Raw genomic sequence first — 26,059 nt, 5'->3', positions numbered from 1 at the left:
AAACAACTACAGTGTAAAAGTTGCCAAGACCAGCCTATACCGTGTGTTTGCGTGTGAACCCTCAGGGCTTCCTGGCTTGTTTAGCACCGCGGGTGTACAGGGGGAGATGCCAGGGAAAGTTTACCCCTTCTAAGAGCCCTGTCTTCAAACAAAGCTCGGCCACTGGAGCTTTCTGCTCCGAGGGTTTCTTGGTATGCTGAGGGGTATTTTAACTAGCAAATGTTTAACTTTTCTTATTACACAGGCTTTGTGTGTACATCATCGACGGGCGCCGTTCCCACACAGCCTCCTGAGTACTTGCGCAAATGAAAAATTGTTTAATCTCTGTTCCTTCAATGCGTGAGTAAAATTTAACCAATGTCCTGCTATTGTTCCCATGGTAATGGCTGGACTGTTTGCTTAATAAGTTTGGTGATAGCGAGAACAAGGCTTTATTGTACAAATAGAGTATTTAATGAAGATTCTCACTTTATCTACCACTGAACTCACACTTATATGTACATATTCTTCATCTTTACGTCCAACCAAGCAAGATTATTTAACACAATCGCCCCATTGTCTGTAAGGAAATCTCTGTGGATGTATCTGTGTCTAATTTCAGAATTTTCACTATGAACTATCTCATCATCATTCCATAGATGTTGTCATTCGTTGGGCCTCTGAAGCCCTGAGGGCCCAAGGTTTTAGGTTTTTTTTGCTCCTTCTTTTTTCATTTGAGTCACACAACCTCAACGTAAGCCTCAAAGCTACAGGAAGTCTTTCTATGCTGACCCTCTGTGGTGAACAACTCTTCAGACCCAAGGACACCACTGTGCTCACAGTCTCATCTTATCAAAGTCTCAAGCATAAAAAAGCTTAGAGAAACTGAATGAACGTGGGACATATATATATTTTTTTTATTTTGAGCGAATGGATGTCATGATTTTAGTGTCTCCTTTTATTTATGGCTTGTTTGTTGCAGTGTTTGGACGTTCGCTGTCTATTTTCGGATCTCTATGGCCGTAAATGGATACAGATTAGACTGTCTTTGTGCCGGGAATGTGTTCGGTGTCTCTATGTGCCAACTGGTGTCAGGGTCCAATGTAACAGCTGAGGGTCTGACGCTCATGTTGCAACTGAAGCCCACCCAGCTGAAATCAAACACAGATTTATACGCTTGTGTATTGAAGCACGTCATTCTGAACAAAGTGCATGTTCAGTTTTAGAGATTCTCTGACCCAGCCGTTATGCCATCACGTAATCAATTTAATGCACCGGTAAAGCAAATTGAGTGTTTTTCATGTTTAAGACAAAAATATCAGTAAACACTAATTGATGCCGTTTATATACCATAAAATCTTTTGGTCCGTGCAAAAGTCACCAAAATAATATATTTCACAACGTATAGAACTTACAGTGAACAATTATGACCTATTTAATTAAAAATAAGTGAGGCATCAACATCAGCTTGGCTCTTGAATTTGATTAAATGCTGTTGTTAAAAGGAAATAAAAATTCTACACACACATCATCAGTAGTGAAAAACTAACCTGCCTAATTTGCTGCCTGATATATCCCACCTACCAACAGGTGCCATAATAGCGATCCTCGCCGTTTTTACTCAGTGGTATTAATGTTATGGCTGTTCCATGTAACTAATTCATTGCCAGGAAATGAGCCTCAGTGACTGTCAGTATCTAGTCCACTCTTGTCTGCATCTCCATGCATGTTTGAACATTCATAACACGCCCTCGCCGTACTATCCGGTGTTATGAATAAAGGCTGATGTTGTGAACTCGCCATTAGTCATTCACTATAACAGCAGCTTGTCAGCCTCTGCTTCGCACACGGGCTCCCTCAGACAGTGACTAAGCAGCAGTGTCTCCTTGAGCAAGGTCCATTGCATATTGTCAGACACAGACAGGCTTTGTTCACTCGACGTACGCTGCCCTGCGCTCGGCTGTCACTGGCAGTGACTCGGTTAACAGACAGACGGAGAGATATATGGAGGAGGCATAATGACTGGCTACTTTCCCACTCCCCCAGATGGGAAACTTCCTCCATGCATCATCAAACCTGTCTCATTCAGTTACCACATTGGTTAGAGGAGTGGATAAGGTTTTTGAATGTGAGTAACCCAGAACTGTTGCTACGCGTAGTGATTCCTTGTCTCTTTATTTTACTGTAATACTTCACCCACTGTTACAAACTAAGCTCCCAGAAATGATGAATGGCACTGAGGCGTCGTTAAAGAGGTAAAAAAGAAACCAGAAGAGCGTTTAATTGTCGTACTACAGACAAAATGATTACATTTTTGGGGATTACATCAAAATTATGTGATATTAAAGGGACTGTACAACCAATAAAACATTACTTGTAGGCCTTACTGTCTGCCCCTGTGTTTTTCTATCCTTCCACTCTTTTGTTCTCTTGAATTTGTCATCTTCAACACTTTCTCATCCCCAGGAGAGCCATAATATGTGGGCCACTTCTATACTTTCAAGCCCAGGTCCCTTGATGTAGCAGGAAAATGGGTCTTTTTTGTCATGTAGTTCAGTGCTAACCCACTTTCCCGAACCAGATTACATCAAAGAAGTACTCTTTTGTCTTTACCTTGAGACAGCCACGGAAGATTACTATTTGTTTTATGTTCCTTTATCTCTCCATTTTTATTTTATCTTTCACTTGAGACATTAAACTTAACCTACTGAACCTAACACTAGCAGACTGTCTCATGCCAGAGGTATTTTCTTTCTGTGAAAGTACGACAACCTGCTGGATGCTACCCGGTTAAACATTGACATGAAACAGTGACACATGCGAGCACATCCAAATTCCAGTATTTGGTGTCGGTTACAGTCCAGGACACTTGTTGTCAGGTCCTTTATCACGGAGAGATTTCGTAACACGAGAGGCTCAGTCTCCTGAGGAAAAATGTCGTTCTCCGACAAACATGTTCTGCTGGACATTAAAGGGCATTAAAGGATGATGTATGATGTAGATGAGGTGTAGATTTCAAAGTGTGGAAGAAACATGTCTGGTTTAGCTCATTAGCTATCGCTATAAATGAAGTATGAAGATCCAGTTTGACTTTGAAGTTCTCTTTTTTCCTCATTTTCCTGAATACTTTAACATAGAGCCTTTTGAATGCAACAAAAAATATGTATGTATGATGCTGTGTTGTTTTTTTTTTTTTTTAAATCTCACTGATATAACACATTACAGATTATTTGGCTATATAATCTAGATTTTGCACACCTTCAACTGCACACATTTGTTTTAATTAATCGTAAGATCTTTTTTTCCTTTGGTGAAATGCAGACAATATTATTTCCTGTTTGCTTCCAATTGCTCATTAATAGATGAAAATAGTAAATATTCATCAGTTACAGTCCTGTAGGTTATTTCTTTTATCTTTTAATTTGTCAATCATTGATCATTCACACATTGTTGAAGCTACATATTTATCATATCTTCAATCATATCATGCATCCCCGATAGTTGCAGATAATTGTATTTCATTTTACTTCACACTGCCAACACAACTCAGTGTGGACTAGGCAGAAGGACATTGAATGGATGGATGGTATTTGTCTTTCGGTCTTATGAATATTTGATTATTTTCCTGATGTTTCTTTATTTTTTGGGGGTGAAAAAAATCTAAGTTTATGAAGATAATAACTGTTTTATATCTCTTGGTATGGCAGCATGAACGGTACCCAGAGTAGATAAGTTGTGGGGCATCTTTTTATCTCCAAACCGAATATCAGCAATTAAAGAGTCACTTTGGGCTCCCATTACAACATTTAATGCTCTAAATTTAGTCAGGGACAACTCATTAACCTTCAGTTCTAAACATTCAATCAGACTGAAGAACACGGGCCACATTTGTGTCAGCTCACTGCTTTAGACCTTTTCTAAAGTTCTCTCTATTCTTGTTGTCCTCTTTCATTTTTCTCTATGCACAAAGAGGTCTTTTGCCTCTTGCTCCAATACATCACATAACCATCTGACTTTATTGTGCAGCAGATAGAGTCAGGGCCTCTCTTTCATCCAGAGGAATGCACACTGAAAGGAATCAATACTGAGGGATGTGAAGAGGTGCCGGTGGTGGGTGAGCATGGTGTACATGCCAATTCAAACACTGATGCAGAATATAATTTCTTTATTTTTTTATTTTTTTTTATTTTGCGTGAAATCCTTGAGATACAAAGTGTTGACTCAAAGCTGGCTTACCTGGAAGAACACTGCTGGTAAACTGTGTACTGGCAAATAAATGGTTCCAAATAATGTATTGCGGCACTTAGTTCAAACTCATTACTGTATCCCAGATGAATGGACGTGTTCGGCTGCACAGTTTGATCGGGGGCATCTCTGGATGCTACCGCGAGGAGAGGAGGGCAGTGGGGCACGAGCACCAATGATGTTGTCTGTTTTGTTGATGCCGAGCAGGTGTTTGACTTTATGAGAGCAGATGGGTCTATTATGCATGTCTGCCTTTTCCCCGCGTGCTACATAGTGTACTAGTCCCTGCCAGCATGCCCGTGTTTTAATGTGTGTGTTTACTGGGCCCAGCAGCAGACGGTGGGGTGTCAGATCTTGTTGGATCGCCGTGTTGTTCCTGCTGTCTCAGCAGTTATTTTCTATCATCCGACGGTGTTTTTTTTTTTTTTTTTACCTACCTCAAAAGAAAGGGATTAGGTTTAGATATGCACTCTGCTGGATTTGGATGCATAATTACTGTTGCTGTTGGTATGACTGACACGGTGGATACCTCTGTGAACATTCCAGAAAAAAAAAACAGGGAAGGATCAAGAGAATCAGTGTGGGAGAAATAGCCACAACTTTAACCAGCGATTTTGTCAGCAGAAGAACTCCTGAGCATCATTTGTCTGCACCCGAATTAAGGCTGGTAGGTAACAGCTTGTCAAAATGTGGTAAGCTTATTACTGAAGGTTAAATGACAGAAGTGCAATATGTTTTTAGATTCAAATTTGTCTCAACACTTATGACTGGTCAATCAAGGGAATAGAAATTAGTGCAACATGTGTTTTTCTTTTTTTTAATCATGTAACTGGATATCATGTAACATATTTATAGATTTATCACAAGTGGTGCCCACAAGTTCAAAAAACCCAAATAAGGCTGATTAGTTTTTTTCTTTTTTCTTGTTTCAAAATTATTCATGAACCTACTGGCTTAGAAATGTGAACAATTTCAATTGATTTAATTCACATTTTAACTAATACCTACCCTGAATTTATAAAACCTTTACTTTAATGCTGGATTTACTATATATCTTGTATTTTTTCCTCTGTTTTTCTGTTTGCACCAACCCACCACAACAAATCCCTTGTATTGTGTAAACTGGCAAGAAATCTGATTATGATTCTTAATAGAAAAGTTTGTGTGAAAATGTATCCAAAGTTGAGTTCAAAATTAGCAGAAATAGTAGGCATGTGTTGAGGTGGAGGGAAGGAGGATCAAATCAAGATACGTTCAAAACCATGAACAATATTCATTTCTGAAAGCAGAAATTTAAAACATAAACCAGGTGTGTCAAATGTAAATTATTGCAGACGACATATACAGCCAGACCAGTAAGATGACCGCATCGTAATCTATAAACAACAAGTCCAAAGGTGGCCGAGTTCCAGTGATAGTAAATAGTGCAAGATGGGATTTACATTAGTAAGTCTGTGTGTTTGTACAGCATATGTGCAGACATCATCCTCGGCAGGAAGTTCCTGGACATGAAGCCAGACAGACAAACATAGAGAGGCAAAACCCCCCAAAAACAAACAAACCTGAGCGATCTTAAACTCTATTTGTCTGCCTTATGTCACGTTAACCATGTAAATTCAGCGTTTACTGTATTTTATTAAAGCGCCTTCAGCAACACTTTCAAAGACAAATTCAAAAGTGATGATTCAGCATGTGACGATTATTTAGATGTGTCTTTGTAATTTAAAGTAAACCCCAAGAGTCTGAACATGATCAAACTAATGGGAGGAGCTGCACGACTCTTTCTTATATATTCTGTTGCATAAATGAAATCTTAAACCTGTGAAGATGTTGTGCCTGTCAGGTTGAGTTGTAGCCTCCCGAGTGTCTTCCCTCCAGTTGTTTGGGTTCCCGTATTGTTTTTGCAGATGTTTAGATTTGTGGGTCCTGTTGCAAAGTTTACCGAGACTTGCGTTTACTGCAGAAGCATCTTCTTTGTGTTAAAGTCTTGTGGAAAAACGCGTCAGATGTCTGGCAGAAGTGGCTTGATGTCAATTAATTGTGCAGTCTGAGTGTTTATATGTGGAACATCGTGTCTTGTTCTCGGGCTTCTTCTTCTCTCAAGTCTGTAAAACTCATCTTGGTAATGTCATTTTAACAAGATGAAACCAAACAGAAGCATGTGACAGTGAATCTAACTTTGTATAGTTTAAAGTTATGAGATCAGTCTTATATGTTAAATATGTCATTTACTAGTCATATATCAAACATCTTGTCTCTGTCAAGTCAGTAAAACTCGTCTTTGACGGGAGCATGCCAAACTTGATGTTTGAATATGCCAATCTGATGATTTCACACGTTTTATTCAGTAAAAGTCTGTACGGCTCATGCATGTTGAAAAAAGGTGCCTGGACTTGGCTGTCGTATTACATTTTACCGCTTTAGGTGTCTCAACATATTCTTGTACGAAATGACATTCTCACTCACACACCTGCTTGGTAAAGTGTTTGGACACTATTGGGAGCAACTTGGGCTTCTTTGTCGTGCTTAAAGCCCACTTCAACACGCGGAAAGGATGATAGTGGATTGAACCAACACCTTGGGATCTGTAGAGGATCCACTTCACCAGCTGAGCCACGTCTGCCCTGCTACTGTGAAATTACGGCGGAAACTGTTGATTCTCAGTTAGAAATCCTCGTTTGATTTCAGGCCCTTCTGTGTTAAGTTACATGATTGTTGTTTATTTCCCTCTTACTTCTTGGTGTGTGTTTGTCTGTCTGTGTGTTTTCCCTGTGATGGAGTGGTGATCTGTTAAGTGTTCACGAATAAAAATATGAAGATAGGAATGTTAGTTGCTGTTGCAGATGCTGCTCTGCAGAGGGAGCTATTGCTCTATTCCATGTTCTCTTGTGGCTCTTTTAGTTTCTTTCCACGTACACGCTCATTTTTTTTAATTTTATTTTTTGGTAGATTTGACAGTGAATATACATCCATCTAACAGTCATTAATACTAAATTTAGCACAGTGTTCACTTTTTTTTTAAAGTTTAATTTAGTGAATTGCCTTGGTGCACGTAGCCTCTTAAATCTTCTCTCATCTGCTCTGAAACTGCTCACCCTCCACCCCTGAGGGTAGAAATCAATGGAGATGAATCTCCTAACGAGTGAGTTTCCCTTTCATTGAGACGTCCGGTCCTTGAGAGTGATGGGATGCTGCAGTCTCCTGTGACCAACTGAGGTAGCATTCTTGAAAGTCAGCAGTGATTCTGGGAACCGGCCAAACTGCTGATCTGACTCTAAAGGTGTGTGTGTGTGTGTGTGTGTGTGTGTGTGTGTGTGTGTGTGTGTGTGTGTGTGTGTGTGTGTGTGTGTGTGTGTGTGTGTGTGTGTGTGTGTGTGTGTGTGTGTGCGTGCACTTGAGCCTGTTTCCTTCCCAGTCTGCAGGGTAAACCCAACATTAAAAAGCCTCCCTGTTCTGCTGTCGGCCCTGCAAGAGGAGGGTGACTCCTGCAGACTTTGTAAGCTAAGCCGCTCATTGAGACGCATTCATCCTTGCTGACACTGTGGGATTTGAGAGAAAAAGTATTAGCTTTGTGATTCATGGCCTCGTGTCTGACCTTTCATCTCCAAGCATTTGCACCAGAGCTGGTACTCTGTCCATAGTAGGTGAGCGTGCGTCATCACAAACACCCCTTTCCCTAATCTGATCGTCGGCGTAAGATGCCTCAGACAAATTTGTTATTAGGTGTTACACACACAAACTGAAACAGCTAATAACAAGGTAGACTGTCTCTGAGATTTATAGTGTCATTACTCCGTCTCTGTGTCTGAGTTATGACTTTGCGACTGTCAGCGCAGGTTTTTCATGCTCTATAACTGAGAACTGACCTCCGGGGGGAATTTCTCTCCGAGACGACTGGTTTCACAGCTCATCACACGCTGCTGTCATCAGGCAGAGCAGATGTGACCTGGTGCCTACCGTAACACATCCGCGTAATTAAAGTCTTGTGATAGTCAAATCTGTTGAGTAATAGTTTTTTTTTCTTAATAGACTGAACTCACTACGGTTTCTGTGTGACTCTTCGACTTTTCGTACTTGGATTCATTGACATTCCTCTTTAAGTGTGCACAGTGGCTTGGTTTGTCTTCTATTTACAAAATAAAATTGTCATTTTCTGAACTTCTGTCTTATTTGTGATGCTTGTTTATTCAGGTGTGGACGCAGCGAATTCTAAACACATCAATGTGATATGAGTTTGTCGTTTAGTTGTACGGAAGGTCTCTTTTTCTGATGAATATGCTGAAAATATCTCTTTTCATTCGCTGTTCTCCGACTATCATGTGTCTCTGTAATATTGAAATAAAGCTCTGTAATAATCCTGTCCTATTTAACGTCTGAGCTCTGTGCGTGAACCGACTGGGAGAATTTTTACTTGGCAGGTCATAATCACACAGATTCCCTTTGATCGGCTCAGTTATCTCATTTTGCTTCAACTTCATGTTGTATATGTTGGTTTTTGTCTGTTTATGTCTGTATGTGTATGCACGTGTAAGTTTGTGCGAATGGGTGTGTGTGTTTTAAGTGAATGGGTCTCAGATGGGGTTCAGATGGCAGTCGGGGTCCTTTGTTGTGGTTTTGGGCTTGGCTGTCTGAGGTCTCTGTGTGTTCTGCTGCCTCACTGCGCCATGAGACAAATGACAGTTTTTAACCTTTAACACAAACGCCAGTTTTGCATATAAAAGGCGACAATCAGGCACTAAAAGAGGGCTAATTAGAGATGATCTGAAGCTGAAAATTCCATTTCTGTGATAATCATCAGCCCATTTATTTTCTTTACTGCTCAGTATTATTGCGGTGATTTGCACATTCGCCTCACAGCAACAGAAACGTGGTTCAATTCAGCACTGTGGTGTGGAGTCTGTGATCTCCCTGTGCCTGCATGGTTTTACTGTTTATTTCAGTGCGATGCTTCTTGGGCTATCTGGAGTGTTTGTCAGATTGAAGCCTATGTTGAACTGACAACCTACGCCGGGCGTTCCCCGCTTTGCATCTGATACCATCCCAAATAAACAAGTGTGGAAAGTAAATGAATCAAAGCTAAGAATATGAGCTGGATTGCCTTGTTTTGATTCTGCTAGGGCAATAAACCTTTGATGTGTTCAGAAACATGTTGAGGGGAATAATTTGTTTTTGATTCTATATTCTTCTGAATTTTTAATCATCTTTCCACAGTTAAAAATAACAGAAAACGGATGAGTGTAATACAAGATCACACAGGTTTTAAATAACCACCAATTAACATAAAGTTACCTTAAAGACAAAACAGTTTCACGTTTACCTTTCTGGTTCACACTTATCAAATTAAAACCGTAATCACCGTAATCTAATTGATATATCCACATGAATCTCTGCTGAAACCTTGATAACAAACCACTGATAAGTTGTGATAAAACTTATAAAAAAAAGAGTGAAGCCCATAGTAATTATATAAACAGACTCTGAAACACAAATTTCAGCAATGTAACAAGTTGACTGACAGTGAGAATATTTGCTGATTTAACACAAAATGGGATAAACTAAAAGTCTGCCCTGGTAATGATGGAGTGTCTATATAGTTATGAAAAGGTGAACCGAAATGTGAGCAGTCACTATGTTCTTGAAAACTGTGAACCAAAATGTGAGGTTTTTTAAGCCGGTCCGTATTTCAAGTTACTTCAGTTTGGATAAAAATGGAGTGATGTCACTGTGCTTTGAGTGAGCGTGGGTAGAAAATGTAAAAAGAAGAATGATCCTCTCATAAACTCCCAAAGCAACAAAAGTCACAAACTGGGGTCATTTTTTCGTCACAGTTTCCTTTCAGCACTTGATCGGTGACAGGCAGAGGACTTTACAAATGAAGATATGAATCTGTTTGGAAGCCAATGCACTTGTTCTTCTCTGCAACACAACAGTATGCGCCCACAGCATTGACTCCAGTTTCCCCAAGCTGAGTAGGTGTAGTACAGGAAGTTTTCCATATTCCTCCTCACATCCGTTCACAAAGCAAAGAGTCACCGGGTATTGTCTGAAAGCAGTCCGGCCCCTCCACAAGTCTACTTATGCAAGGGTCTGTGTGTATTTCTGTGTGTGTGAGTGCATGTGTGCGTGGTTAATGCATGCTTGTCTATTTTGGACAAACCTCATAGTTGGTATTGATGTGACTGATGTATCTATTTCCCACTGTTTCTGCACATCTGGTCCCGCTCCAGTCAGACTGAACTATTCGTCACAAGCTACTAATCCGCCCCATCCACAGGTAATTGTCATTTAACGTTGAAAAATCCCCTAGTTAGGCCTAAAGGTGTGAGGCCTCTTCAATACCCACTAATCTACTGTCTCAGAAGACCCCAGTTTGCCCTCGCCCCCAGTGGCTTCAGGCCAAGACGCAGAGATGCTCGGCGTCTGAGCTGGTTGCCTGCCAGCATGCCCTGTCATCGAGATAATACCTGTTTTCTGTCTGTTTTGCTCAGCCTCCAGGCTTTTTGTCAAAAGATGTCAGTTTTCGTGTTTTACCGAAGGCAGATATTACCTGCAGTATGTTCTGCTGCTGGTATAACAGGAGAGCCTTAAGAAATACTAATTAAGTGAGATTAAACCATTTTGTTATGAGCCTGTATTGTTTGTGCTTTTTTACGTTAAAATCCACCTTATTATGTGACAAATGTTCAAGATAGGAGTTCCACCTATTCTTGATTGTCCTAAACGTGGTCAAGGCTCTTTGAATGAATGTTTTCCAGTTCAGCAGCATGACTTTCAGGCATGTCCTACAGATTTATCAAAGTTTCTTGCCTGATCCTAACCTTGACATTTATTTTAAATTCCAACTTTAATGGTTTTATGGCATCATAAGCCATGTCCCTTGATTTATACACAATGTTTTTTATGTTTTTAACCAGACCTTTTCAACAAATTTCGAGCCCTTCACAGAAAGTCTTTACCTCCAAACTAACTCAACACACAGACACATTTTTGGATCACTCTAAGGACAACCTCCAATTCAACAGAACTATTTCTCTTTCCACCCCAGGAGTAATAAATCTCCTCTCATAGTGCACACGCTGGTGTCTGCAATAGATTATCCAGGTGATTTAAACACTGAGGGTGGGTGGATGGAGGGGTTTTTCTTGGGCAAATGACCCGAGTGGTTACAGGCGCCTCAGGCTGTGCTCCACAGAGGTGAAAGGACTTCTACAGTTTCTTTGTTTTCACTGTTTGCCTGTGTAAAATAAAGCTGAGTGGGCGTTGTTCAGGGTGATGGAGCACCATATGGGCATGTGTAGAAAGATGGTCCCAAATATCACCTCAAAGAGAAGAATGTCATTTAACAACACGCTTATATTTAAACTCCCATAACTTTACTCTGAAGTCAGTCGCAAAACTTTTTCAGCCCGTCTGATTCGTCAGTGTTGATTTACAACACAAGAATGCGCGTGTTTTATTTATTATGGATGTGTGAGCAGCGAGCGACCTGACGCAGGTTTCCTGTGGATGGAGTCGGCTCGTGGTCTCACCCGCACCACGAGGAAGGATACAGACAACCCGCACAGCGCACAACAGCTGGACGAGGAGGACGCGCGTCTGCGCGCTGGGCAGTGTGTGTGTGTGTGTGTGCGTGTGGGTGTTGGTGTGTGATCAGGGTGTGAACCATGTTTCCCTGCCACAAGTGGAAGCATCTGTCCAGTTCATGGCTGAAAGTCACATGGAGTAAACTTTGGATCGGGATTCTCTCACTTTTTGGACAAAGAGCTGCGAACTGAGTTCATCAACATTTCATTTAAAGTTGACACTTCTTTTTCATTGAGAAGCGATTTTTCCTCCCCGCTTTTTGCTGGACTTGTTCATATTTTCAGGAGAGATTTTAGTCACAAATAGTTAGTTAAAAGGTCGACAGATTACTTTTTTTTCCATTACCCTTTCTTAATTAAATGTCTTTTCTGACTATATTCCCTGGATTGGATGATATTTCGGGGTGTATTCTCACTTCAGACCACCTCCCAGTAGCGGTATAATTTCTCTATTTATTATCGAGCTTGTAAAAAGAACAAAGCTTCCCACCCCGCCATGCTTTCGTGCTGTTGTGGCATTTGCAATTTGTTTGTTTAAAAAGGGCGTGGGGGCCGGTACAGTAATCGTTCTCTCTTCCCACCCCCTTTCTTCTTTTTTTATGAAGAGAAAACTTCATCATCATCAGCAGAGACGCGTCGTAGGGGTTAATTTAGTGCCGGTGTCAGGACGCACAGTGGAGTAGTTGTGCCGATCACTCCCGCAGAGGCGATGCCCTTTTGTGGAGAGGTCTCTTGTCACAGAGGACAGACGGCTTTCAGAGACGGGACACAGGGACACAAAGAGAAGAACTGCATTTTAAAAGGCTTCATTCTTTCGCTTGCTGCCGATGGGTGTTGACTGTGGGTGTTTGAGAAGATCTTTGTTGCCCGGAGAAAAGTACAGAAGAGGAAGAATACGCGGCGTGAACGTTCTGGAGGGGGATTTTGTGGTCAGGGTTACTACAGTGCAGTGCATGCTGTCATCCAACCCACCTCTGCGTGCTTCCCCGGAGTTACAAGTCTTGTTTTAGATGAAAAGCGCAACTTTTACGCAGTGTTTGACGCATTGATTAGGACTGGCGAGTGGGTAGGACACTATCACCATGAACTTTGTTTCTCTTTTCCTGCGGGATAGAAGATTTACATCTCCAACGTGCTTCCAGAAGAAGTAAAATCGTGATTACCTAAGGATGCCAACTGATAAATTCGCCAACATGGAGGAAAAACTCTGGATACTCGAGGACCTCAATATGATGTACATCCGTCAGATTGCTCTCAGCTTGCAGGTAAAGGGGAACATTCTACTTTCCAGGTGGCCATCACTTGTTTCTGACCTGCTGCACTCACCAATAGTGATGATTTGCACAGTTATCACCAATATCAGAAAATCTTGTAAGTGTGCCAATGAAAACGTGCGATCTAACGTGTGGGTAATTTTGTTACTTGACGGATTCTCTGTGAGCACAAACAGCTCCACTGATGTACTAAATCTATTTTCAGACATGATTTCCCACAAGTACAGTGTATCTCCGTTAACTGTCAGGAGTCTGCAGCTGTGCTTTGGCATGTTGTAAAGTTTACAGAGGGACTGGTTGAAGAATCTTTCTATGTGACAAATAAGTCAAGCTGACTGGTGCCGTGTGGCCTCTCCTGTACAGATGGCATAGCTCTCACAGAAAGCAACACTGCATGCCATCCATCTCTCCCTCCTCGGTTTCTCCCCTTCCAAGTGGGGTTCACATATAGTCCACAGCTGCACATATGGGCCTCAAAATTCCCCGTGGAAGTGTATGTGTTTGAATGCATGTGTAGGCCAGTATAGCATTCTGAGAATAACGGAGAATGGAGTCAATTCGTGTAACGTTGCAAAGCATATAGCCACTTTATCTCCAGAGTATCAGAAGCTTTGTATTTCAGAGTAAAAGTGGTAACATCTGTTTACTTTTTTTTTTGTGCCAAAGTTAAGAGGGAGAGCAGATATTCAGCCACTGGAAATGATACAGGAATTTCAAAGAAGATATTCTAATATACCTCATTTTCTGGCCCCACAATCTGAAAATATATTGTCTGTCTGCGCTGCAGCTGTTCAGAGGAGTAAAGAAAGCAGACTGTTTCTCTCTCACTGTGTCAACTGTAATCTGGTCCAAAAAGCCCTTGGCTGTGTCACAGAGGCTGCATGAGGGGCGATATCCCACACTGGTTTGCTGTACCTGTGAGCTGTTTGGCATTGTGTGTGAGGTGTTTTGTTTTTCTCTATCTGTGCCAAATACCACAGAGCACGCCACAAGTCTGGCATTTTATCACTACAGGGAGATGTGTGACGAATAAATCACAAAGGCTTAACTTCAGCTTGCATGAATCTTTACTTTATCCCCTTAAATCCTCAAGTCTGTATTCAAAACGCTAATTGAGCGTCAGTTGTCCATACGGATGTAGTGTGAAAACGATTTTCTTGAGGATTTAATTATGCCTGTCGTCTAACAGGGTCCATCGCAGCAAACCAGCGATCACGAGTTGTTTTCACCAGCAAGTTGAGTGGAAACACTAATCAGATTATCAATCTCTGTCACAGGGTTTCCTTTGATGAGGAAGCCTGTTTACTGCTTTTGACACTGATCTGAAAATTGAGTTTTGTCTGAATATTGAACGTAGGACCCGATGAAACGCAGATAGCAGACATTTCTGCTTGAAGACTGTTGTGCTTTTTAGAGCATTTTGCTCTCTCACTTGTGGGAAAACTCCCCTGCTGCCTCTCCTACTTCACGGGGAGTTCGAGGGTGAAGGTCTTCTGAAGAATATTAACCAGTTAGATTTTCTATTTGGAGGATACACTCGCTCGATTATTGTTTTTTTTACCGGTAAACACTCTCTTGTTTGCTCACATGCTTATTCATTTGCTTTTCCTCTCCCTCCCCCAACATCTCCTCTGCCTGGGTGGGTTTATGAGACAGGGATTCTTTGTATGTGCCTGGGCTGCATGGCCCACATGCTAACTGTAATTTCGGTTTGCCTTGGGTGTTTTTCTGCTCCAGGGTCTTTCAGAAATGTCCTGCTGGATCATTGGGACTCACCGTTATTGCTCAGTAAACCCCTCTGTCCTTCTCATGTTTTTACTATCATAAAGTATATCTGCAAACTACTCCCACATCATGCTCACGCACACATTTTAGACTTACACTGAATTTGTTTGAGTGTGTTTTTCTGCAGGTGTCTGTCATTTTAAAAGAAAATTAAAAAGTCAGAAAGTTTTGCATATGCTGAGTTTCCAACATTCCTCGGGCCGGTGTAATTGCTGTGTCAGGAGAGGAGAGAGAGAGAACAGCCATTGTATTACTTCCAGGCTCTGTAGGAAGTAACATTTTTGTGCTTCAGGTTTTAACAAGTCTGCTGGAATAGGTATGGCCGCATTCTTGGCTCCAATGAAGTGTTTTCTTTCATGTTCCTCTCTTGTAGTGCCCTTACGAGAGGCTGCAGTGCTTCTTCTTTGCAAAGTGGAAGAAGCATTTTCACCACAGGATGCAGGATTTGTCTCAAAAGAAACAGCTGATGGGAAACAGGAAATGGTCACGTGTAATTACTGTTTCCCACGGGGGGGGGACAGACAACATGATGTCATTGAACTTAATGCCACGGATAAACATATACACCATTTCCTGTCACAACACATCCATGCACATTTTTTTCTCAGTATTCACTCCAACATCCCCCCCCCCCCCCCCCCCCCCCCCCACACTCATTGATATCAACAGCCCCAGGGGCAGGACATGGACCCTTGATCATCATCTAATTTTAGCTGGTATCATGAAGTTAAATCCAGACAATTTGTGAGATCATGTGTTTTAACCGCAGCGATAAAAGCGGGATTTGTGTTAAGCTTTTGTTTGCTCTTGAGTGAGTCATTGTGTGTGAGAGTACAGCTGTTTCTCTATGTCTGAGTGTGTATGTTTTCTGGCTGCTGCTGATCATACCACTGATATCTTCTGACGATAGATAAACAAATTCCCTTTTGGGGCACTGCTCTAGTTATTGTGTTTGTAGAGGCATTAAGTTGAACAGCTCGCGTCTCTTGTGTGTTGACGATTGTAAAACTTGATCAAACACAATCCAAGTCAGTCAGTCCAGGGTGCTGGAGATGATCCCAGGGGACTTTGGATGAAAACAGGGTACACAACTCTTTTTTTTTTAGGCTGAAAGAAAGCTGTAGCCCTGAACTCACTATACCACCATAGTTCCACAGTGATGGAGCAGCCGTGGCTCAGCTGGAAGGGTCTCTGACCGATCAGAAAGGTGGCGGTTTGATTCTCCATCCGAAGCGCTGTTAAGCGTGACACTAAACCCTAAGTTGCAACAAATGGTATGTGAACACCTTGTATGGCCGCCTTCATCATTGGTGTGTTAAAACGACTGCATACACAGGTAGAACATGCAACTTCATACAGAAAGGTCCCCAAGCCTAACCTGGAGGGCGAAATACAACCCCACTGTGCTGCCATTCAGTATCTGTACAATTTGTCCATGTAACCTGAATAACTTTAATAGTCTGCCTGATATTCACTGTGCCATCGAGTAGAATCTTACTTCTAATTCTTTAATAATAATAATATTAATAATAATAATAATAAAACTATTTCTTTCTAATGCACTTTTCAGAAATCTCAAAGTCTTACAAACACGTTAAAAAGAAACAACACAAACACCAAAATTATACATTTTAAGAACTTTCTGATGCGTTAATTTGTCAGAATATCTTACTGAAAGAAATACGTATTAACAGTTTTGCACCGTGAATTCTGTCGACCTCCTCAATCAAAAACAGACGCATTGATCCAAAGGTTATGTCGACATGTAAGGAGCGAGCTCATCTCTGTCCCGGACTGACCATGACCCCAGGTCGGGGTCAGTTAGGAGTTTCTTGTTGCCTCACTCGAGACTCGTGTTTGACCTCTCACACGCTCCCTGAACCTAAACTTAGATCTGGCAATGCCCACCGATATTTTTCAGATGCTCGACACTGCAGGCCGGTCGTAAATATCTACTGACCGGTGTTCACGTAGCGTCCTGTCATCTGATCTCAGACCACTGGTCAAGCTGCCTTGACCGTTCGCTAAACAGAAGCAACGCCTGGCCGAGATGAATGACCCGTCTGTCTGAAACTGCAGTGATGTAATTACACAGAAATATGGCTCCTTGGTGATTTCGTTTGTTCCCTCACTCAGATTTCGTCATTTGGCTGAAAGCATGCTTTGGCCATTGTGTTATCGCCATGTGGAATATGAAGCCGTCTAAGTAACAGATATTTCTGAGCTGCAGTCCCTTGATCCCAAAGATCTCAGGCTTACTAAATGAATGAGGTCCTGCAGGGCCAAAGGCCAAACTGACGGTAGTTAATCCTTGCCTGTGCTGGGACAGAAAGCCACTACCCTCCTGTGCCCTTTAACTGAGCTGCTGAATCTCAACTGTGGTGATGTAGTTGCTGTAGGACGAAGGTTAATCTCATTTTACATGGGACAGAGAAACTGTGCATGTTCAGTTTATGTAGAGTCATCTGCTTTGTCGTGTTAACCTTTACTTGTCACTTGGAATCATATTCCCTTTTCTTCTTCTTTTGCCTTTCTCACTTATATTCATCTATAATCTTCTGTAAAGTCAGTCTTTACTTCATCGCCCACTTCTCCCTGCGCGTGTGTGTGCGTGCGTGTGTGTGTGTGTGTGTGTGACTTTGGCAGCAGGACAATATAAAGGAGGTAAGTCACCTCGACTTTAAGGAAGTCACTCATCGAGGCTGTTTGAGTGATATTGGGAACTCAGTTCGGGCTCGCAGCCTTGAAACGTGTGTGTGTGCGTGTGTGTGTGCGTGTGCGTGTGCGTGTGCGTGTGCGTGTGCGTGTGTGTGTGTGTGCGTGCCTTGGTAGGTGAATGGATGTGTGTGTTAGTTCAGCTGGCAGGTTTGTTTAAGTAGCCGGAGTAACACCAGACTCCAGTGAAAGGTGTGCTCGAGCTAATACAGGATACACAAGTCATGTCTGAGCCAAAACACATTCCTCCGCAACAGACCACTTCACTGTACACCAGTCCCTGCTGAGCTTATCTGTGTGTGTGTGTGTGTGTGTGTGTGTGTGTTGGTAAATATTTGCAAAGAGTAATAGGCCAGTACTGTAAGCTCTATAATCTTTCATTTAATTGAGTGCATTAAGTTTGTTAGCCTGGATTTTAGTGTGAAAATGAGGCTTTTTAATGAGCTTTTCATTTGTTTTGAATTGGATATAAAGGCTTTGAAGGACACTTTTTTAGAGTAGTGCCACAGCTGTAAATGAGCAAAAATAGCCACATTTATTTATTCTTCATTTGTTTACATCTGCATGTGCTTAAGCTTGTTTGCTGTGTGTGTGCGTGCGTGCGTGCGTGCGTGCGTGCGTGCGTGCGTGTGTGTATGAGATGTATTATTAGCATTACTTGGATTGCTGCAGTAGTTTCCACTTCTTCTAGTGCTGTATGCTGTATGTGTGCGAGTTGAAGGAGAAAGGAGGCTTTGTATCACATCAAACATACACCCAGCAGCCCGAACCCACACCAGTCCAGCCAACTACATTTCTACTGACCACAGTCCGAATCAGCTGGCACTACTTTTCACTCCTGCACCTACACATTCCTCATAGCCTGAGGTGGCCAGTAACAAAGTATTTGTAAATGTTTACTGTACATGAATATATTTTCCTGGTGCTCGTATGTAATGTATTTTTCTGACGTTTTACTTTCACTTCTTGTATTCGATCTGTTCTTTTTTTTCGTTACATTCCTAAAACTGTCTCAATAAGAGTTATTATGAAATGATTAAAGCAGCTAATAGTAACAGTTGTATATAGTGAAGGCGCAGAAGTTGACAAGTTATATATTAACAATTGTTGAATGACAAGAAGTCCCATTTCATTTCAGTATAACTGGTTTAAATAGGATTGTTAGTGAATTGAGATAAGGTCCAGTAAGATTACCTCCATCCATGCATCTTCTACACACACACACACACACACACACACACACACACACACACACACACACACACACACACACACACACACACACACACACACACACACACACACACACACACACACACACACACACACACACACACACACACACACACACAGTCACATTCACACCTATTTGCATCTTAAACAATTAATTTTTACGTTTGTACTTCAGTATTCGTGCTGAAATGCAGGTTTGGAAAAGTGCTGTGCTTTTACGTTTCCCAAAATCTTTTTTTCCCAATTATGTACACGTCAGCTTGAACGAAAGAATGTAAGTACTCTTAACCCTGCGCACACACCCCCTGGACGTTACCGCAGTGCTGTACCTCCGTCCCCACGCCGGCCATCGCCCATTTGGTGGTTAGGAGGAGCCGCACAGGTCTGAATAGGTGCACTGTGTGAACAGGAACCAGTTAGATGCTGCAGTCTGAGCCAGCTTCCTTTGAAAAACAGCAGGCGTGAGCCAAGAAAGCGAGAAGGAGAAAACACTGAGCGAAAGGTGTCGTTATTGGAGCGTGGACCTGCCTCTCTGTGGCTTCTCAGCCCGCTTCGTTTTGCCGCTCTCCTCCCTCTCTGTGCTATCTCGATCTGGAACTGTTTGATAATTTCACCCCGCTGTCCTCCTCTCTCCGCCTCAGTCTCAGCTGTTGGCCCTCATTTCCACACAGCTTTATCTCACCCTTCAGCGTCACCTCTCTTTAATCCTTCCCCTGTAGTTTTTTTTTTCTGTTTTCTCCTGAACCTGTACAAAGACACTTTAGTAGCTTCAGGCTTTTTTTTTTTTTTGTGGTGGCAGAGAAAATTGGATCCACTTAAGCGCTTTGAATAGCGACTGCAGGCATTATTCAAATCAGCATATTGTATTTGAAGTTATGTTTGACTTATTGTGTTTACAAGCTTTTAAGTTACTGTTTTGAAGTGGAGATCTTTTAAATGATGTGCTCTTTTGTAAAGCATGTAATTAAAAACATCTGAACATGTAGTGAAGCTGCAGCTGGTGGCGCAGGCTGCTTATCAGATGGTTGCGTGAACACACATTGTGTTAAAAAGAGCATTTGGTAACGTGCTTCATTAGTTCTTTCTTTTGTGTTTGTCCATATGGATGCAATTTGTGCTCGTTTGTATGATATGTGTGCTTGCTCGCGCGTGAGATCAAGTCAGCACAGAGTATATTATCCCATGCAAGTATGTCGGTCATGCAGTGAATTCAGTATATTTTTGAAGATGTTTATGTGGGAGTTTTTACCATGCATGAAATAAATGCGATCTTTTTATGTCTGTTTGTCGCTCTCTTCTGAACTTCGATCCTTCTATCTGCCTCAACATTGTTTCTCTGCAACAACAATACCCAGGTTTAAAGAGTCGGTGGAGGATCAAGGAGGTGAAGGAAAAGAGCTGTTTAACCAAACAATCACTCCCATCATACAGACACAATAAAGAAGGCCTTGCAGTAAAGAAGTCAAGCAGCATCATCAATGTTTCTGTGACCTGAAAGGTTTTGATGGACTTTACTTACACAACCACTTTCACCTGTTTTAGCTGCATTATAGTGCTTAACACTGTTAGCTACAGTTTCCCATTCACACACACTATTTCATATTGATGATGATGACTGGCATGCAAGGTGTATGTGAGAAGTGGAAGTTGATAAGCACATTACTGTAATGAAATGTCACAGAGAGAGCTAACCTCAGCCTCCGAACTATTATTATTATTATTATTATTATTATTATTATTATTATTATTATTATTATTATTATTATTATTATTATTGTTGTTGTTGTTGTTATTGTTATTATTATTATTTTAGAATACAGTATTCCCTATATTCACCGTCAGTTGCTGCAGTGTTTATTTGTTTTTTTTTCTTAATTTTCTCCAACATTAGTCTGAGATTGTGAATTTGAACATGGTATATTGAATGAAAAACGTGCTATTGGCAATGCGTTTAAATGCAGTTAAAGAGGTTTTCAGAAGATCTACTCCAGTACTTAACCCTCTCTTCAGTGTTTCTGGCATTTGTCTGCCATCGGAAGCCAATTGTGCTTAAGAGTTCTGCCTCACTACCCCGGAAATGCAGTGTTGGGATTTGAATATCTAATCTGGGTGGTTGGAGGACAGCCTGCTCTTCCACCTGAATCTCACCCGCCTCAAATATGGTGTATTTCGATGCAGCAGTGTATGCATGTGTGTCTGTTTATGTAGCAGTTCAAATGATATGATTGCTCACTGCAAAATCTATGGCCACTGAGTGTCTGTGTCTGTGTCTGTGTGTGTGCACGCACGCATGTGTGCACGTGTGTGCGCGTGCAAGCGAATGTGTGTTTGGCAGGTGGAACAGCTCTGTCAGCGTTTACAGGGCTTTCAGTCTGACCATCAGAGAGTTGATTCTGCTTTCATCAAGGACACCAGGGACCTCTTTCAGCTCTCTTCATATGATGTAATGACGTTATTGTCTCTGTCTCCACATCTAGTTTTCACAGTGTCTGAGAGGCTTGGCAGCATCATGTAAAATCTCAATGGGCCGCTTTGCTGTTTACGATGTTTGAAAGGTACAAGAAGCAAAATGACTGTAGCTTGTTTTTTTATGTGACTTGTTTTGGTGCTGTGGCCGAATGCGTGACCTTGAGAAGATGGATTGCGCTGCTGTGAAGGGAAACCTGAATGCGAACCGTCACAGGGGAATTCCCGGGTTTGAGGGCGGGTCAGCAGAAGCTGAGGCTTAAGACTGAGGTAGAGCTGAGGACCGGGGGGCTACTGAAAGGGGCCCGTTGTTGTGGTGCGAGGTGTTGATAGGCATGGCTGAGCTGTGTGTTCCCCACATCCCAGCAAGGGAAAAGAAACTGCCTCTCTGTCTCACCATGATGAGATCAGTGGAACAAACTCTCCAGCTACATGATGTCATGTTTGGTACCAAGGGTCAAAAGCTCAGGGTCACATTAGAAGAGGGTGTGTGTGTGGGAGAGTTGCATACAATTTCCTTTGAAAGCAGGAGGAATTTGACATGAGCGTTTTTTTAATTACCAAGGATATGATAACGATGATGATACTCTCCGTGTCCTCCCTTGGCTTCACATTAGTGACGCTATTTATAAAGAACGTGTCGACCTTTCTGAGGTCACCAGTGTCACAGGTGTCCCTTTATCAGAACATGTGTTAATGAAATCGTCATCTGGGGAAGTTGAAAAGGTTAATCCATCCCATCTTCACTCTGTTCAACTGAGAAACTGCACAGGGGTTCTTATTGGTTCAGGGGAGAAGCATGGCTCTTAATGACTGACTGAGACGGAAAACTAAATGAACTGAAGTCCCCTGTCCCACCGAGCTTGGTCAGTATGTCACAGGACATAGAGCGTCTCCCGGGTGTTATGTAAGCAGATGTATGAGCTCGCGGAGGCCCTATTTTAGGCCGAGGTTATAACACATGCATTGCTCATGTCCCCTCACAGTTGGTGACTACAGCTGTCACTGTGAGAGACACAATGAATATCACAGTGAATCCTGATCTTGATACAACATGCCTCACATTTCATCTGATCAATTCTGGTCTCGCCAACGCGTATCATGTTGTCTGCGTGTCTGATTTGGCGTAAAACCTAGATGTCTTTCTTTCGCTCTTAGGTCAGGTACCCACCACTCCCCCTCATCTTGACATTATACACTCCATATAATCATTGCCAACAGTGCTATGTTTATATAATAAACATATGTTTCATGACGCTGCTTGTTACATTTCTCATGTTCCACACCTTTCAACAGTTGTCTCAAAATGTCCCTATTATTGGCAACAGATATCAAGTATAAGCCAAATCTGCACTCAAAAGATATCTGGTCCATGGTCTAGTTGGCACACAGCCCGATAGGTGGATGAATATCCTCCGTATATGTTTTAACAAGCGTTAAGGTGATTATGTCTGTGCGGTGTCAGGTTAGAGAGCACTGGCTGCATGTTTGAGGTTAGAAAACAGCTGTGCACATGTCCTCTGACAGCACCGCGGGTTAAATGGCACTGGGAAGGAAAGCAAGACTCTGCATGCATTTAGGTTCTTGCTCTAGACTGAAACTACAACAGAAATCATGACCACATGGATAAAAAAATGCAGTTAGGAAAGGAAAATAAAGGGGAAGAGTGAATGATCCAGTGAGGATGGATGATCCAGGTGCCATGTTGCTTCTTGGCCAACAGGGGGCTGATAGGCTGGGGAGTGATCCCTTCCTTTCTCATATGGTCACAGAGAATCAAAGTTTGCTGGTAACAATTTGAATGAATAATAGATTCAATAATTATTTGATATAACTGCACACTCACAAAAATACTTTGCTTTTTTATTGTTTAAGAAATTATGCCATCAAAAGGCTTAATGTTTTATTTTATACCCTCATATCCCATTAAATCTACTGTGCTTAGTGTCTGTGAGTAGAAATGAGCATTTTAATGTACAAGCCAATCAAGTTCACCACAGTGCAGCATCATGTAACGAACAGGTTCCACTCAAAGTCATTTTATTGTGGTTGGCGAACAACATGTAAACTGGAAATGTTAATTTGTGACGATTATGGTCTCCAGTTCTAATCGTCTAACATTCTTGATATGAATAAAACATAAAAAGACAACATACCATCTAAACCATCTAAAATGTATGGAAGTTTATGATCAATTATGGGAGAAAATAACTTTCAAATTGACTCTGATATTCTGCTAAATGCTGTAATGCTAAAAGTGTTTATAATGAAATTGTTCAATAAAAACTGCCATGTCTTAAAATATACAGTATGTCCCCGCACTTTTATTTTCAATCTTACTTCTGGCACTGTGAGATAAAGAAAGCACAGTAAATTCAGACGTGTGCTTTCTTTGGGTCAGCCTGTAGGCAAATGCCATGAGACTTTTATTCAAACAAAAGACTGCTTAATAAAGTGTGTAAAATATGTGAAAGGAAAACACGGGCTCGTCCCTCAACAACTCCTGTCAACAAATGCCCGAGATTTCAATCTGCACAAACCAAACAGAAGTGTGACTTTGGCATGCTCATTTACGGGCCATTTTCTCCTCTTGGCCTTGATCATAATTAAGATTTCATTCTTATTCAATCTCAAGAAAAGATTACAACAGAAATGATGTGGAAAAATGTCCTATTATTGGATGCGTGGTTATAAAGGGCTCTTATATGGAAGGAAGGAAAGGATCTTGAGGATGTACAGTAGCAGCAGCGAATAAGAGGAACGGTTGTTTGGGGAAAGGGGCTGTTATGAGTGAGTCAATAGGAAGTGCTTGAATCACAGAGGGAGAGGGCTGAGGAGGTTAGTCCGCTGGAGGAATGTCCTCTCATCCTGTGAAACGCTTTGTGATGACAGTGGGGATGATGCTATCAGTCATTCAGCTGGTCCCATTGAGTTACATAACATCCGTAAACTGAAGCTACCTCAGTCTATTTGGTTGTAATTACTTGAATTGTGGAGGATTTACGTCAGCTGTTTTAATTTTACTTTCTTATTTTTTTACATCCCCCATTTTCAATCCAGTCATCTCTCAAGGTGCCCGTGCTTGCCATCACACCAAATAGTCATTTCTGTTTGAATGCAGAACTTTCTGTTGTTGTTGTTTTTTTTTACTAAATAAATGTTACTGTTAACAGCTGTTCCTCAATTTGTTTGTCGTTTAAAACAGTTAAAGTTTTGCTATTCTTCTGCATTAGATTAGATAGCGACAATGAATTGAGGCTATAGTAGAGTATATATTCTATACATAATATCAGGTGATAAATCTGCAAGATAAAAATAATTAGAGACATTATGAAGTAATTTATATACCCAATATAAATGCTCGATAATGGTGCAGAAGTTAGAAAAACATGCATTTTATTACAGTGTTTTCTTTTTTTTATCACAATATCTTGATGCTGGGAAAAGGACCCACTTGACCCCACGCTTTGATTCACATAAATAGTTTCATTCACCAACACAGTATTCTCTGTTACCTTCGGTCATCTTTGCGTTGACACTCTTGCGTGTTGTTTCCTGTCAACTGTGAGTGAGGTTTTGCCCCCACAGCCCTTCTGTGGCCGACTCCCTGGCACAGCGAGTGGCTGATGAAACCTTAATCTGATTAACCGCGGGATATTTACGGCTCTAAGTCCTAAGTTATCGAGGCCCATGGTGTATTTGTTGCGGACAACCACTTGACGGAGAGAAAGACATGTTTAAGAGGGATGGAGATTTGAAATGCTGATTGATTTGCTGGAATTTGATGCTCTGGGCTTCTGTGGGCGTGCCCTCTGCTCCCACAGTGAATGTCCTGCTGGAGGCAAAGAGCTTTATTCTCCCACCCAGATACACAGATGTATTATTACACTGACATGGACTTTGTTGCTCTGTTGCTGTTCGCCAAGGCTGCCCACAGACACTTTCTCCTCCTCCATCCCGAGCCTCCTACACTTCATCTGCTGCATCTCTGGACCGTGTTTCTCATTCCACTTCAACTCACCCACAAGCAACACAACAACAAAACAAGTGTTGTGACTACTCTGCGTCTCATGTTGAGATATTTGCTCAGCTGACATTTATAAAAAACAAAAATGAGAACAATGGTCGATGGCAAATGTTTATATCCTGCCAAGGGACCTTATATAAAATATAAGGTCCTCCTTATATAATATGACCTGGACATTCCATCATTATTTCTTCATTGGGGATTTCATGGAGCTGCTGATGGACCCTAACCTCTGTTTCATTCCCACACCTAATTCTAGCCACACTCGTCTGTGTTTTCCGTTTCCCTCTGCCCACAAATCACTCTCATACATCACCGGCCGACAAGGCGACACGCTCTGCTGCACAACAACTTCCCAGTGTGCCCATATAGGCCAGGCAATAAACACAGGCATGCACACAAAGAGAGAATGCAGAGTTGGACTGATAAAGACTTTCATATTCACTGGAATGATAAGCTGTCCAATCAGTGGAATTACCATCATAAATTTACCAAGTGCACGCTGCTGGCAAGGTTATTGCAGACCGTGATGTCTTTGTCTTAAAACACTACATTTATGATGAAGAGGGTACCAGTGCCAACCAATTAGCGTAATAAATTGCTCGCCCATTCTAGAGGATGCATATCAGCTGTGCTGGTCAGCTGGTCATAGAGGGAGTTCCACAGTGGTGGAGTGGATAGCACTCTCATCTCACAATGAGAATCTCCTCAGTTTGAGTCTGGGTTGGACTTAGGGTTGTTTCTGTATGAAG

General features: G+C 41.7%; 1 protein-coding gene across 2 annotated transcripts in view; it reads left to right on the top strand.

Moving 5' to 3' along the window:
• Positions 1 to 26,059, top strand: part of rtkna (rhotekin a) — a 64,992-nt gene that overhangs the window by 5,240 nt on the left and 33,693 nt on the right. The window contains exon 1 of one of the 2 annotated variants that reach the window (XM_080467191.1): positions 12,435 to 13,072. The exons of the other annotated variant lie outside the window; for it this stretch is intronic. Coding sequence (XP_080323317.1) covers positions 12,977 to 13,072 — 96 coding nt within the window. The 5' untranslated portion in view covers positions 12,435 to 12,976. Of the gene's footprint in view, positions 1 to 12,434; positions 13,073 to 26,059 lie in introns of those variants that run through there. 2 annotated transcript variants of the gene reach the window in all.

This window comes from Lipophrys pholis, assembly GCF_963383615.2.
Source record: "Lipophrys pholis genome assembly, chromosome: 7".
Taxonomy (NCBI): Eukaryota; Metazoa; Chordata; class Actinopteri; order Blenniiformes; family Blenniidae; genus Lipophrys; species Lipophrys pholis.
Note: the sequence above shows the minus strand (reverse complement) of the source record. Positions and strands in the feature narration are given on the sequence as shown.